Genomic DNA, 14,355 nt, shown 5'->3' on the forward strand with positions numbered 1-14,355 from the left:
GGAAAGAATTAAAAAAAAAAAAGATATTAACTGAAATAGCTAAGAAGTACTAAAAAAAATAAGTTAAACTAAAATGCAATTTAAAATGGAGAGTTCAAAACAAAATAAAAATCAATGACATTTTTAAAACTGGTGCAGACACATCACCACCTTGGGCAAATGTAACCATCTGAAAAAAAAACACCAACACCTCCAATGGTGTGAAAGAACAAAGTTCCCAAACTTTCATTATTCTCAACTTTTCTCTACGTTAGACTATACATGAAAATCCTAGACAGGAATTTCTAGCCGATTTATCTTCAGTAGCTGGACCTTGTAGCACAAACTCACTTCTTTTTTTTGATGCAACTACACGCCTTGGGAACGATTACATTTTAAAGGAAAGTATTAAAACCCTCCTTTTAATATTGACTTACTGAGGACCTTTTTTTTTTGTTATTTCAAACCCTTTTTATAGCCTAAACTTAAATCCCCAAACTCCATCCCAGAAAAGTAATGAGCAGAAAGCTGTCCTCGCTTTACTAGTAAAATAAAAACATAATGCATTCGCAATCTGCTGCAAGTTTAAGTAGAACCAAAGCTGAGCAATGTTGGGAAAAGAAAAGACAGAACATGGAGAATAAGTCCAGGTCAGGATTGATACCCAGCATCTATCTGATTTAAATCTCTGCAAACTCATCATAAGTACTTCAGTTGGTGCATGTGGATGATCCGTCTCTTCTAATATCACTGCTTCTTTGCAGATATTGCTGATGGAGGTGCAGAACACTTTGCCAAAACTGTTTCTAACCTGAAGGAGAGGTAAAAGTTCTCAGATGGATTTTAAAAAAATTGATTTCCATGCATATATTTTCATGTTTTTTTTTCTGCTGCGTCCAGAAATCCTGACATCCTGGTTGAATGTTTGACCCCTGATTTCCGCGGTGACCTGGCAGCTGTAGAGAAGATCGCCCTGTCTGGTTTAGACGTATACGCCCACAATGTGGAGACGGTTCGAGAGCTGCAAAGGTGTGCAAACGCCACATTTCACACCTATGTAATTTACCATTTCATGATATAAAGTTTGTCCTTTACTTTCTGTTAGAGGCTAACAACCATTTAGCTATGAACCCCTGCTGCTTTCTGTAAATTCAAGCACTTCTTGCTCTTGATTCAATCTGACCACCAGGTGGTGCAAGATGCCAAAAACGTTCTCCTTTAATCTGTTCCAGGCATGTTCGGGACCCCAGAGCCAATTTCGACCAGTCCCTAAGTGTGCTGAAACACGCTAAAAAGGTTAAACCCAGCGTGCTCACAAAGACCTCCATCATGCTGGGACTTGGAGAAAGTGACCAGGAGATAATCAACACTATGACTGGTTGGTAGCAGCTGCAGTTAAACACTCACAGGCTGGCAGGAACAGATGTTTTACTGCTGCTGTGATGACGTTTCAGAGCTGAGAGAGGCAGGGGTGGACTGTCTAACCCTCGGTCAGTATATGCAGCCCACAAAGCGCCACCTTAAGGTAAGTGCTCCGCTTACTGCAGGAACAGGAAAGCCATAGTCTTTATTTTCAAATGGAGGCGTAACTGATGTTTGGGTGGGTCTAGGTGGAGGAATACATCCCTCCGGAAAAGTTTGCTCACTGGGAGAAGGTGGGGAACGATATGGGATTTGCGTACACAGCCAGCGGGCCTCTGGTTCGGTCCTCCTACAAAGCAGGTGAGCTTTTTATAAAGTCGAATAAAATAAAGGTGCAGAATTGTTCAGATTTGAGAATGAGGTTAAAAGGAGGAGATTTCTCTGCACGGTTTTATCCTTATGTGCTCTTTACACGATTTGGGGTTTTCGCTGTTAGAAGGATCATTCTATTTTTATAGAAATGCTTTATTGAGTTAAAATCTATGGTTCAGGCTTTTAATGTTTAAATTCCTGGTGCAGCCTTCAATGATTGACCCCAATGTTCAAGGTGGGTTCAGGCAGAACAATCCTGATGGATCTGGATCACTGTCTGACCGTTGAGCTCTAATTTAATTTGATCGGGGTGCAAATATCCGCTGTTGGACTGACAGACTGAAAAACTCTTTTGTTCCTTTGAAACCTTAAATAATATTTAAATTTTTAACAAACTGTTGAAAAACTTTGCTTTTAGTTTTAAACTGTTGCTAGAAGATTGTTTCCCTTAGGGAAGAATAAAGATCATTGATTTTAGCAGGTCCTTTTTGTCAGAATGTCCTTTAAAGTAGCTTTAAATCTAAAATTGTCTGCTATAGCAGAGAACTACTCTGTCAACAACATTCAGGTGAAAAGTTTCCTCAGATGACCTGGAGTAACCCTGAGGAGATTAGGCTTAGTCATGCTTAGTCATAAAGCCGATTAGCAACAAAAGTTCACAACTAACGATACAGTAATTTTATATAATAATCCTTAAACCTTATTTTCAGTGTGCATAATGTACTGTATTAAGATTCCGACAGAGAAGCACACAGTAGTGCTTACCTTTTAAAGTAAAAGGACAAGGAAATGTTTTCAAATAAATACAACTGAAAAGTGTGGAATGCATTTATACCCCCCCCCCCCTCCTTTTGGGGCTACAGTAAGGCTACACATCAGTGCTTCCTCTGTGATGAGTAGCCTAATTCATGTAATATGCAATAATGTAGAATCCCTTATTGTTTTAATTCTTCTGTGGATGGAGAAGATAATGAACCAAAGACACATCAGATGGTGCAGCAAAGAGGGGCTTTGCTAAGGCATATAAAGAACAATACCACTAGCAGAAAACCTGAGCCCCAACATAGATCCTCTGTAACGATAAAGGCATGGCTCTGTTCTCTGTGGGATCCAGCAGTCTGTTCAGGTAGAGGATGTCATTCCCAGTAAAGCAGTAACCCTCATGCAGGTAATTGTTGGGAAACATTTGGTCATTTCTCTGATCCCCTCAGCACAGCAATGGTCTATTAAAGACCTTTCTGCAGAACTTAAAGCAGCCGACACATTAAACGATAATAATGTCTATATATGAAATAATGTCAACAATGGTTCAGGCTACTGTAATGATGTTAAAATATTTAAGGTATTTGACTAAATAATTATATATGGCTAGCTGCACAGGATAATAACTGCAGTAACTTATATGTTGCTGCTTCAGTTGAGGCAGCTCTTAGCTTTAGGAATCAGGACTCTGGGGGAAACAAACACAATATTGGCATCATCTGGTCAAAGCACATGATAGTTTATAGTAGAGCTGAAACAATTAATTGGATTAATCATGATTGATGATTGAAATAATCGTCATCTGATTTAGTAATTGATTAATCTAAATGATCAACAGATAAATCGATGGGTAAAATAATCATTGATGGCACCCCTAATGGACAGGATACTTCATTCATCAGGACCGAAGTATATGCTTGTTACAACTAACCTCTGGATTGTCAAAGAGGCCTCCTGCTCTCTATCAGATTGTTCATTTATTTATTTTTAAAGTTCAGGAATTAATTTGTTTTTCTTGCTGACTGTTTAAGAACTACAACAATTCAACAAACAGTCTTACGTTTAGGACATTAAACTTTTTTTTATTTCTCTGCATTATTGCAAAGTGACTGAAACAGGCTGCTAGTCAGTCTAGGAAGTAATTCATTATTAATAGTTCATAGAAACTCTGATTCACCTTAAAATACTTGAATCCCAGCTGCAGCGGGAAGAGTATCTGGTGTTAAAACTTTGCCAAGTCTGATTAGGAAGTCATAACGATTCGTTAAGATGACCCTGTTTAAAGGAGCAGCTAAAAGGACAAGCTTGCATTAAATAACCTGGAATGTTTCCTTCTTCTTAATCTCTTTAAAATAATGTTTTTTTATTTAATGATGTGGTTTATGGTACTTTTAAATAAAGATTTTAAGGCTGTTTACACATCTTTAGCAGGGGTGGAAATAAATATAGAAACATGATCAGGGAGAGGTTTAGTCTCTCTGGTCGTCTGGATTAAGGAGTGTTATAAATTCAAATATTTTCTTAAATATTACTTAAGGTAACCCATCTCCTTTCTCCTCATTAAAACTTAGGCAAATGTTTGCCTGTCTGTGCTGTACTTGGTAATGAGTGTAAAAGCCATTTGTTTTCCATCCTACAGGTGAATTCTTCCTGAAGAATCTATTGAAGAAGAGAAAAGCAGAAATCCCTGCAGCGGAATGAGAGGCTTCTTAAAGCATCTGATCATTCTGTCTTCTAGTCGTTAAACCATGTCTGTGACTTTTGGCAGGAAATAGCAGCTCAGTCCCAAGAGAGAAGGAGTGTGTTTAGTTTTAATATTGACAAACAATATTAGAAACAATCGTTTGTTTCCTCAGGAAGCTAGTTTTGTATCTTTACTTGCAGCCGCCCTGCACGGCTGCCAGTTTGTTGAGGAAAACGATCATAAAGGAGCAGAAGAGAAACCTCTGTTCAAAGAAACATCAGCCAGCTGAAAATCCAACCAGCCAGGAGCAGAAGCTGTATATTTTACTGTTTATTAGAAGTCACCTCCTGCCTCCAACCGGACATGGAGTTAAAGCTCTTCAGCCGCATGTTACTGAGATCACGTTTGGCAGGAGTCTCTAAAAAACTGAAATGAGCTTGTGTGCAATGAAACTTATGTTGTACTCCTCTTCCAAATGTTTGTACCATTAAAGCCATGTTTCCAACATATAGGTGGAAATGTGTCTGGATACATTTGCATGAGATGAAGCTTATAAATGAGATTTGAACTTATAAAGACAGATTTATTGGAGGTGATACATGTATAAAAAGTATCTAAAGAATTACAGGTCTCATTTTATTGCATTGGCCCCTTAAATGAACACTTAGCATACAGCAACATGATTTATAAAAATAGTAATAGGAAAAGAAAAAGATAAAACTTTGCATTTAAGAACAGCTTCATTATATAAGAAAATAAACCTGCGTATATAGTGTTTCTATAAAAACAGGTCATCTGATGCATGTGCTAGATGTAATTCTGGCTGTGGTGTTTGGAATGATAGCGTTACAGAAATATAAAAGATATTTGATTTGCAGCAACTTTGAGACTGATGAGAAGCAGCGAGCCAATATTGGGCAGAGGGGGGGGTTCATCTTTCAGGCTTTTGCCTTCTTGGTGGGAGGCTCGGTGGCAGCGGTGCGTGGTCCAACGATTGCTGGGGTGTAGGGGATTCGAGCAGAGGTCACTTTCTTCCCAATGGTCTCGATCTGCAATAAGAGAGATGAAATTAGCCACACAAATAGAAATCTGAACCAAGTGGTGCGCAGTTTGTATTCTGCTTCATGTACAGTAGGCACAATGCCCTTTTTTCTTAAGTTGCAGCATTACTGCACCCCTTACTGGCAAAAAGCTTATGACGGTGGCCAAGAGGTGCAAACCCCCTGAAAATTTGCAAAATACTGTAAATATGAATGAAAAACAAAAACAGATGCGGTGGAAAATGCTGCAGAAAAGAAATGCAGCAGTAATAGAAAACATGCAAACAGCATTAAATGCTTTGAGTAGCAAAAAAAACAACTGCAAGTTAAAAACAACTAATGAAAATGCAGCAAACTGCTGAGAAGAGATGATCATTAACTCCTATGGGACCAAATCCTTATTAAAGACCAGGGGTCTGTTTCAAGAAGCAGGTTTAACCAACTCAAGATTCAAATCTGCAACTCTAAACTGATCTACCCGTTTCAACTCTTGCGTTTTCGGTTTCAAAACGGCTTCTTTAAATTAGTTCAATCAACTAAGTAGATCCACTCGAGTTGAGCACATGCGTAACAAGTATGAAAAGCCAGCATCAGTGCAGCCCTGATTCGACAAGTCACCATGGCAACAGGAAGTGCCTATTTCACCCCACTGGAACTAGAGATTTTCCACAGATGAAAGAAACCTCTTTGATATGGGATTTAAATGACAGGTGCTGATCAAAAATGACACCAAGATTTTTTACTTTATTATCAGAGATCAGATTAATCCCATCCAAATGACGTGACTGACTAATCAGCTTCTTTTTCAAAGACTGGTCCAAACACTATGACTTCTGTTTTGTCTGAATTCAGGAGCAGAAAGTTAAGAGTCATCCAGGTTTTTTATGTAACGGGTTAGCCTTATCCAGATTTATAGACAGATATAGCTGGGTATCATCAGCATAACTGTGGAAATTAATCTCATGCTGTCAAAAATTCTACCGATTGGGAGCATATATATATATATATATATATATATATATAGTAAAGAGAATTGGTCCTAGCACTGATCTTTGTTGTACTCCACAGGTAACCTTTGAGAATGAGGAAGATTCGTCATTAACGTGAACAAACTGAAATCAGTCAGATAGGATTTAAACCAGTCTAGTGCTGTTCCTTTAAGTCCTACAAAATATTCAAGTCTTTTTAAAAGAATATTATTATCAAATGTATCAAATGCAGCACTGAGGTCCAACAGGACGAGCACAGATACAAGTCTATTATCTGAGGCCATGAGAATATCATTAGTGCTCTCACCAGAGCTGTTTCAGTGCTATGATGAGCTCTAAAGCCAGACTGAAAAAGTTTATTATGGTGTAAGTGATCGCACACTTGTTTGGCAACTACTTAGTCAAGAATTTTAGATAAGAAAGGAAGATTGGATATAGGTCTATAACTGACTAAGGCATCATGGTCAACAGACTTCAATTACAGCAACATTAAAAACCTTTGGTACATATAAGTTGGGCCTTTAATTCAGTAATGTTCCAGCTACAATAAAGCTGGATGCTTTAAAACTGCATCATATTAATACAAGAAGTGATCAGTCAGAGTGAAATGAGTCAGAACTCAACCAGACGATTGTTAAAAATATGCTCTGCTTTTAAAATGGTGAAAGTCTTCAAATGCAGCTCTAAATGAACAGACGTTACTCTGCTCACCTGGAAGCCGATGTTCTGCAGCTCTGCGTGGAGGTGGTCTAGAACTCTGCGACCATCAAAAATGAAGGCTGGCTTCAGCATTTTCTTGTAAATCTTCTCATAGTCAAGTTCCTGTAGCAGCAACGGAGCAACATCGTAAAAATTTAAGCTCACATGCTTGCTAAGACTAAATCAATGTGTATGATGGGCAAATGTGATAGTTACCCTAAACATGTCCCACTCTGTGCAGATGACCAATGCATGTGCGCTCTGGCAGGCCTCATAGGGGTCTGAGGTTATGGTCACCAGCTCAGACACTAGAAAACAGCAAAAAGTGATTCATTAGTTTTCCTTTGCAGAACAACAGAGCGACATTATTGCTACCACCAAACTAAGAATCCGGAGAGAAATGTTTTAATTATAAGTTTCAATTAAACATAATTTCTGTTTTATTGGGTGTAAATGCTCCTAAATAATATCGGGGTTTATCATATGAGGGAAGGTTTAACACTTAATCAGATAAGATGCTTCATAAAACATTCAAAGTCTAAAGAGAAGTAATCTGGAAGTTGCTATAAAGATTTATCTTAAAGCACAAGGTTATTCATGTGGAGTGTCTATTAATCTTTAACATTAAACCAGCCGGTGCTGCAGGCATGGTCAAACAAGCCATGAACTTTCTCTCTCATACCTCTTTCTGGGTTGTCCTCTGAGATGCTGGGCTGCGACAGATCATGAATGATTTGCTCTTTAAGAACTTTGGGGTCATAGATGAACAGCTTGGCTCCCTCGTCCATCAGATACTTTGATATGTAGATGCTGGACGACTCCCTGGAGTTATAAAAATCAGGCATCGAGAGAGGTTAGGAGTGAAGTTCACTACAGGGAGCTTAGGCAAGCTTCAAAGTGGAGAAAGGGGACGAGCCGTGTAAGTGTCATTGAAATCATTTATTTCTTGAAAAAATGCATTTTTATTTCTAATAGTTAAGATAATGTATTTTACGTTGTTTGGTTCACGTTTTGGGAATGTGTCAAATGATTGTATTATTTTTTGTTGAAAGTTATCGCAAGATTTGCGTATATGTGAAAAGCGATGCATCTTGAATAAACAAAGAAGGAGTAGAAGCTTGGAACAGAGCTATGTGGAGCAGCCTTGTGTTTACTGTAGCTATTATTTGTAGTTATGTTTGTAATATTTTCCAATTTTATTGGTTACGGTGTTTTAATTACTTTATATTTTAATTTAGAGTGGACAAGGAAGAATTAAACTGTTAAAGACCTCCGGAGTGGCAGGCGGTCACGAGGTAACTTCTGGTAAAGCACGTGTCACCTGATTGTCTGTGAATGTATTGATATCTAAAGCTTTTTCTTCTATTTCTGTAGTTTTCACAGCGTTAAATAAAGAGCCCGTCTAAAGGAAGCCGTGCCAGTGTTGTCACTTTGGAGTTACAAGCCGTAACTCTGCATGTTTCTAGTGATTATAACGCTCTCAGCTTTCTCTACTATCCTCCTATTTGCCACCAAACCAAAGGACATGAAGGGGACTGACCTGGTGTCCCCCGTGTCTTTTTTGAAAGAGAACCCAAGCAGAGCAATCTTTTTTCCAGTAACGGTGTTGAAGAGGCAGTCAATGATCCGACAAGCAAATCGCCGTCGTTGGTATTCATTCATGTCAATTACCTGAGAGGAGAGGAATCATGTTTTAGAATAAAAAAAAAACAAACAAAAAACTAAATCTTTGTGTTGTAGTCCCCACCTGCTGCCAATAGGACGCCACCTCCGGCAGGTTTAGAGCTTCACACAGATACACCAGATTGAGCACGTCTTTCTGGAAACAGCTCCCACCAAAGCCTGAACAGGGCAGCAGAGAGTAAATCTAACACCAGCGTATAAAGCTGCACTGTGTATTGTTCAGGTTAATCCTCAGCCACTTTTCACTCCTAACTTGCTGCAGTGAGGAAGTAATGCTAAAGTTCCTCCTTTTTATCCTCCGTTTATCTGCAAATTGCTTTTTCTTTTAACTTAGAAATAGAAACAAGTAAAGGAGAGCTTCACACAACGAGCCACATAAAGTTTGAAGGACATTCCACTGAGAGCGATTAGGGAGGCTCTGCACCACAGGGCACCTTTCCCAGTTTTTTTTTTTTTTGTCCTGATTCTTACCGACGCTGGCTTTAAGGAACTTGCTGCCAATCCTCTGGTCCATGCCGATGGCCTTGGCCACCTCCTCCACGTCGGCTCCTGTGGCTTCACACAGAGCACTGATGCTGTTGATGCTGCTGATTCGCTGCGCCAGGAAAGCATTCGCCGCCTGTGAAACATTAGGGTCACTTTTCATTTCTATCCCAAACATCTATAGACAACTGATAATTACATTTATATTATATCCTATCCTGTCACATGCCAATTTATGTTCAGCCCATTGACTGGACTCTCACTAATATAGATCTTAGATATAGAGATGATTAGGAAAATGAAGATTTAATGCAACTGATGTTAATATCGCAGTTATAAAAGATAATGATTTAGTTTTGTGTTGTTTTTTCAGGGTTTCACAATATAAAATAAGTTATTTTTCTCCTATGATACCGTTTCAATTTTGGATCGAAACACTTTAATTTACTATGATACTGTAGAAGAAATTGGTTGATATCCGAGAGAGTAGCAGCTAAAGCTCTTAAGCAGTAAACAATAATTTAATAAGTAAATAATCTTAGCAGTATAAATCAAGGTTTTCTGAAGTGGAGGTCAAAAGACGGGTTTTTACAGTAGTTGTTATTTAATCTCTCAGGTATATGAAGGTCCATAATACATTAAGAAATAAATAAATCTTATTTAGCCAAGGAATAGATGTTACATTTATTCATTTATTTAATACATTGTTATATACGGCTGCCCTCTTGGCAAGGTCTCTCTTGCAAAAGCGATTTTAAATCTCATGGGATTAATCTGGTTAAATAAAGACTAAATAAACAAATACATAACATGATTCAAATATTAAACAGACTATTAAACTATAAAATTCGTAAATAAATACGAAATATCCATTTAAAAAAAATCGACGTAGTCAAAAATTGGTGTAATTGACTTTATTAATAAATATTGAGTGTCACCTTGTGCCTAATTGGTTTGTTTTTTTCTGAGGGGGGTTAAAGATAGTTAGCTTTAACAAATAATTAGAGCTTCTCTGATAACATAAAGGTAACATTAACATGCTGTGAATTATAACTCCTTTACGAGAACAAAATAGTTCTGTATGAAGAGGACTGCATAGAGCTGCATGAACTAGAATCTGACTAGAACTTAATGACTGGAACTGGTTTGAATCAACTGGACTGATTTGAACTAGACGGCCTTTTGTTTTAACACAGGGATCACCGACCAAAACTGCTCAAAGAGTCATATTGGACCAAAAAAAACAAAAGATAAATCTGACTGGAGCCGCAAAAATGTAAAAGTCTTCTATCATCCTCGTATGGCAACACGGGCTCCAAGTGTACTATCCCACTATAGAAAAGGACGACGTGGGCTTAAACATATAATAAGCATTCATGATTAAATGTTTATCCTGGAGCAAATGTCACAGCATGAGGTGAGGGAGGAGCAGTGAACGCTCCCATCGCACACCACTTCACCACGTGGTGTAAGTTGTGTTGCATTGGTGAAATTATAGAAACACAATAAAGGAATCTTTCAACGTGTTTCTGTTGGGAGGAGCTGATTGAGTCATGAGGAGCCAAGCAGGAACTAAGATCCATCAAAGCAGAGCTGTCTAACCCTGAAATCCCACATCCTCTGTCACCAGCGCTCCTTGGTGTGGTTTAGATTTTTAGGATGTGGGGAAAAGAGAGTTCCCATACCTGCATCATAGCGCTACCTGTTTAAACTGTGGACGGTTTTCCATCCTTGCAACAAAACAAGCAGCAGTAGCAGAGTTTGTAGATGCACCATCTATCCATCCATCTATCTTAGTGAACTGATCTCTATGGCTATGATGCAAATATTGTTTAAATTTATTGATTATTAAAATGTTTACAGCATTGGAAAACATAATAAATTTTTGTTTGACTTCCTGCTCACCATATTAAAACAAACCAAAAAAAAAAAAATCGATTTTCATAAATTTTTGAAAAAGTTCCAGGGAGCCACATGGGGGACGCTAAAGAGCCACATGTGGCTCCGGAGACGCGGGTTGCCGACCCCCATTTTAACATATAGTGTTAAATTACCACTGAAATGCAATATATCAACATTTCTTTAGTTGAGGATATTGTGTAAGTGTTTATGTGGCTCATTTATCATCCCTCACCAGTTTAGAGAGCTCAGACGACCAGGTGTTGGTAGTGATGATTCTGGACTTGGGGACCCAGTGTTCATAAACAGCACAAAGTGCTCTGATCGCCTTCTGACCCTCCGGCGTCTCATCTCCACCGATCAGGACGCGATCCGGCTCCTTTAGATCCCGTACTGCTGTTCCCTCTGCGAGGAACTCTGGGTTGGACAGCACCTATGACAGCAGGCTCATTTTCAGAAGCAGGAAACAAAGAGGAATCCGGTGGTGGGAGGTAAAAGTACACACCTGCAGGTTAAGGCTGGGTTTAGTGTTGGCGTCAAAGATCCGTCTGATGCTCTCTGCAGCCCGCACGGGGACGGTGCTCTTCTCTGTGACGATCTTGTAGCCGTCGGAGACCTCCACAATCTGCCGAGCGCACGACTCAATGAACTTCAGGTCAGCTGCGCGACCTTTACCCATTCCATAGGTCTTCGTCGGGGTATTCACCTAAAAAGGAGGTGGTGTTATGATCAGAGCCCCTTGAACAGAAATAAATCCGAGACGGGGGTCATTCGGTGTGACTCACAGAGATGAAGACGAGGTCGGCGTCCTTGATGGCTGAGGGAATGTCTGTGGAAAAGAACAGATTCCTCCCTCTGCATGATTCAACCACCTCTTTCAGTCCTGGCTGAAATCAAATAAAGTTGGGATCAGCAGTCAGAGTGTGTAAGCAGGGGGAAAAACTGTTTCACAAACATGAGAGGTTCACAATCTCCACCCCCACCCATGATGACGCAATAGTTTGCGGTCAGGGTTGACGTAGGGAAGTTGCTAAACAGTCTGGAACTGATTAACCTCAAACTTGACCCATGAGATGGCGATTCCTTGGTAACATGTAAAATAATCCACCGACTGAACAGTCAGATCTCTTGAGATGAGGAGTGGCTTAGAAGAAAGTATAGCTGAACTTTCACGTCAAACTAGTGTCAGCCACACCCAATAGAAAAGGCATGCATAAGAGGAGATATAAAACAAAAACAACAAGCGCAGCAATATCTCTCCTGCTAATAAACTGTGACCCACTGTTCCTTGTTCAGGATCGACCATAAATCTCCACGCTTTTCAACCTTTACCTATAACCTCATTGCTTCGGACAAAAGGGCTGATATTCTACCTCATAAATGGGCAGAGTGTCGGAGTTCCAGGCTTTGATGCGGGACTCGTTGACGTCCACGACGGTCACAGTGATCTCCGGGCACATGTGAGCGATCACGCTGCACGTTGGTCCTCCTACGTACCCAGCGCCGATGCAACAGATCCTTTTGATCTCAAACATCTGTGAGAGGAAACAGGCAAAAGAACATGGATGCTGCATCTAAAGTCACGTATGGAGCGGCTTAAATGCCAGCTGGGTCAGACCTTCAGCTGTGATTAAGCACTTCCAGAATACGGCTGTAATAACTAAGTTGTACCAATTAGATTAGACTAATATTCCCTTCAACAACAAAAAGTCAAACAAAAACAGAAAGAATAGAAATATACGCTTTCATAAGAAATTAGTATTATTTGCATTTCCTTTTTTTTTTTTTATTAAAAACTGACCGATTTTTTCAAGAAGCTGCTAAATAAGTTGTATCTTTTATATCTAGGTCAGTGTTTCTTCTTCCTCTAATTCAGCCTACTTGGAGTGTGTTCATTCATTAGTGCTTCATGCATTTCAAAGCAGATGTGGATTAATTCTCATTTTACTTACTACAAAAATTGCAAAACAGGTTTCACGTTGTTAAGATATATAAGTAAGGTTTAAAGCAACAGATTTAGCAGGAAACTGGGTCAGCCATGATGCTTTCCTGGTGATAGCCAGGCCTAATTTGCCCTGATAGTTCAATGCATCATAAATAAGAAACCCCATTATTCTAATCAATAAATGCATAAAAAACAGGCAAAATAAAGGAAGTGTTGAGTTTAATAGAAAAGATGTATGAGGATAAAGGGACATCTGAGGTATACATTCGAAAAATATAAATTATTTAAATCTTAGACGTTTATTTTTCTCTTTTTTTATCTGCTAGTAGAAATAAATGGTATTGGGAGTTCAGATCTTAAAAAAAAGGAAAAATCAGTTCCAGCCAGGAAAATCCAGATCTCTCCTAGTAATAATAATGCAAGCAAACAGTGAAGATGTGAATACAATCTAATTTTCCTTCTTATATTTAATGATTTAAATTAAATAAATAAATCTTTTGAAACAAAAAAAACTATTTCCCCATTTAAATAAGTTACCTCGGCTGCATTTATAGTGAACCAGAAGAAGTAATAACTAAAGATGAACTAAATTACCAGAGTTACAAACAGTCTAGCTTTAATCTGGGTGGATTATAATCCTGGCAGTAATCTACCATCCGGACCATCACAGCCTGTAGAGGGAATAAAGAAGCCTTTTCATCGCAGAAAAGCCACGTCTACTAAAGGGGGAGTAAAGGGGGAGGCAAACCTCTGAGCTTCCAGTCTGTCTTCTGTGAGGCTCTGAGACCGTTACAGGAACAAACTAATTCACTGTCCTCTTAAATTTAGGCAGATATTTAAACCCCCCATCGGCGGTAATGAATGGGCGGTTCGGGTTTGCTAGCAGAACCCAGCTAATGCATCCTTACCTCTGTTCGATAAGCTGTGAACTTCAGTAGGTGGTGGTTCGGCTCCTCTGGTGGAGAGTCTTTAGGTCCAAACAGACGCGAGTTTCGGTTCTGTCCGGTTGTGTTCGGATAGAGGAAGGTCCGCTAGCCTGGACCAAAGCAGTGTGGAGGAGCTCTGATAAGTTTCCGAGCCACAGGCAGCCTGAACTTTAACTAAACTGAAGAGGGGAGGTTCTTCTTGCTCTAGGAAGTCCTCGCTGATGGATTTTCAAAGTAAAAGCATGCATCTTTAGGCAAGGCAGGGGAAATTTATTTGTATAGCACAATTCAGTACAAAGACATTGCAAAGTGCTTTACATGACGAAAATATAGTAAAATAAAACAGAATCAAAGCAAGTAGGAAAAAATAAAATAAAATAAAGCAGAAACAAACAAGAACATTAAAAACAGCTGGACTAAAGAAAATAAAAAAGTTGAACTAATGATGTTTCAGTTGAACTGTTTAACTAGAACAGTCAAAGGCAATCCCAAACAAATGTGTTTTTAGTTTTGATTTAAAGGAACTCAGGCT

At 39.1% G+C, this 14,355-nt stretch overlaps 2 protein-coding genes across 2 annotated transcripts in view; one reads left to right on the forward strand and one right to left on the reverse strand.

Annotated features, from left to right (window-relative positions):
- lias (lipoic acid synthetase) overlaps positions 1-4,749 on the forward strand; it is a 9,842-nt gene extending 5,093 nt beyond the window's left edge. The window contains exons 6-11 of the mRNA XM_015397079.1: positions 744-801; positions 880-1,008; positions 1,212-1,357; positions 1,434-1,504; positions 1,590-1,701; positions 4,115-4,749. Of these exons, the coding sequence (XP_015252565.1) occupies positions 744-801; positions 880-1,008; positions 1,212-1,357; positions 1,434-1,504; positions 1,590-1,701; positions 4,115-4,176 (578 nt within the window). The 3' untranslated portion in view covers positions 4,177-4,749. The remainder of the gene's footprint in view (positions 1-743; positions 802-879; positions 1,009-1,211; positions 1,358-1,433; positions 1,505-1,589; positions 1,702-4,114) is intronic.
- ugdh (UDP-glucose 6-dehydrogenase) lies at positions 4,717-14,016 on the reverse strand. Its single transcript, XM_015397078.1, has 12 exons — positions 13,806-14,016; positions 12,326-12,487; positions 11,738-11,839; positions 11,458-11,658; positions 11,188-11,385; positions 9,042-9,189; positions 8,635-8,729; positions 8,428-8,558; positions 7,570-7,709; positions 7,104-7,195; positions 6,900-7,010; positions 4,717-5,208 (listed from the first exon to the last, which is right to left on the reverse strand). Exons 2-12 carry the CDS (start codon positions 12,485-12,487, stop codon positions 5,098-5,100), a joined length of 1,491 nt encoding a protein of 496 aa, XP_015252564.1. The 5' UTR covers positions 13,806-14,016; the 3' UTR covers positions 4,717-5,097.
- Positions 14,017-14,355: the final 339 nt, after the last annotated feature.

This window comes from Cyprinodon variegatus, unplaced genomic scaffold (assembly GCF_000732505.1).
Source record: "Cyprinodon variegatus isolate N-32 unplaced genomic scaffold, C_variegatus-1.0 Scaffold837, whole genome shotgun sequence".
In the NCBI taxonomy this organism is placed as follows: Eukaryota; Metazoa; Chordata; class Actinopteri; order Cyprinodontiformes; family Cyprinodontidae; genus Cyprinodon; species Cyprinodon variegatus.

What these genes read in the sequence shown, in the direction of transcription:
- ugdh (XM_015397078.1), bottom strand. Translation starts at nt 12,487, where the DNA reads ATGTTTGAGATCAAAAGGATCTGTTGCATCGGCGCTGGGTACGTAGGA. An exon ending in TGGCGTCCTATTGGCAGCAG is followed by an intron (nt 8,559 to 8,634) that starts GTGGGGACTACA and finishes CTCTCCTCTCAG; the next exon opens with GTAATTGACATGAATGAATA. An exon ending in CAGAGTGGGACATGTTTAGG is followed by an intron (nt 7,011 to 7,103) that starts GTAACTATCACA and finishes TTGCTGCTACAG; the next exon opens with GAACTTGACTATGAGAAGAT.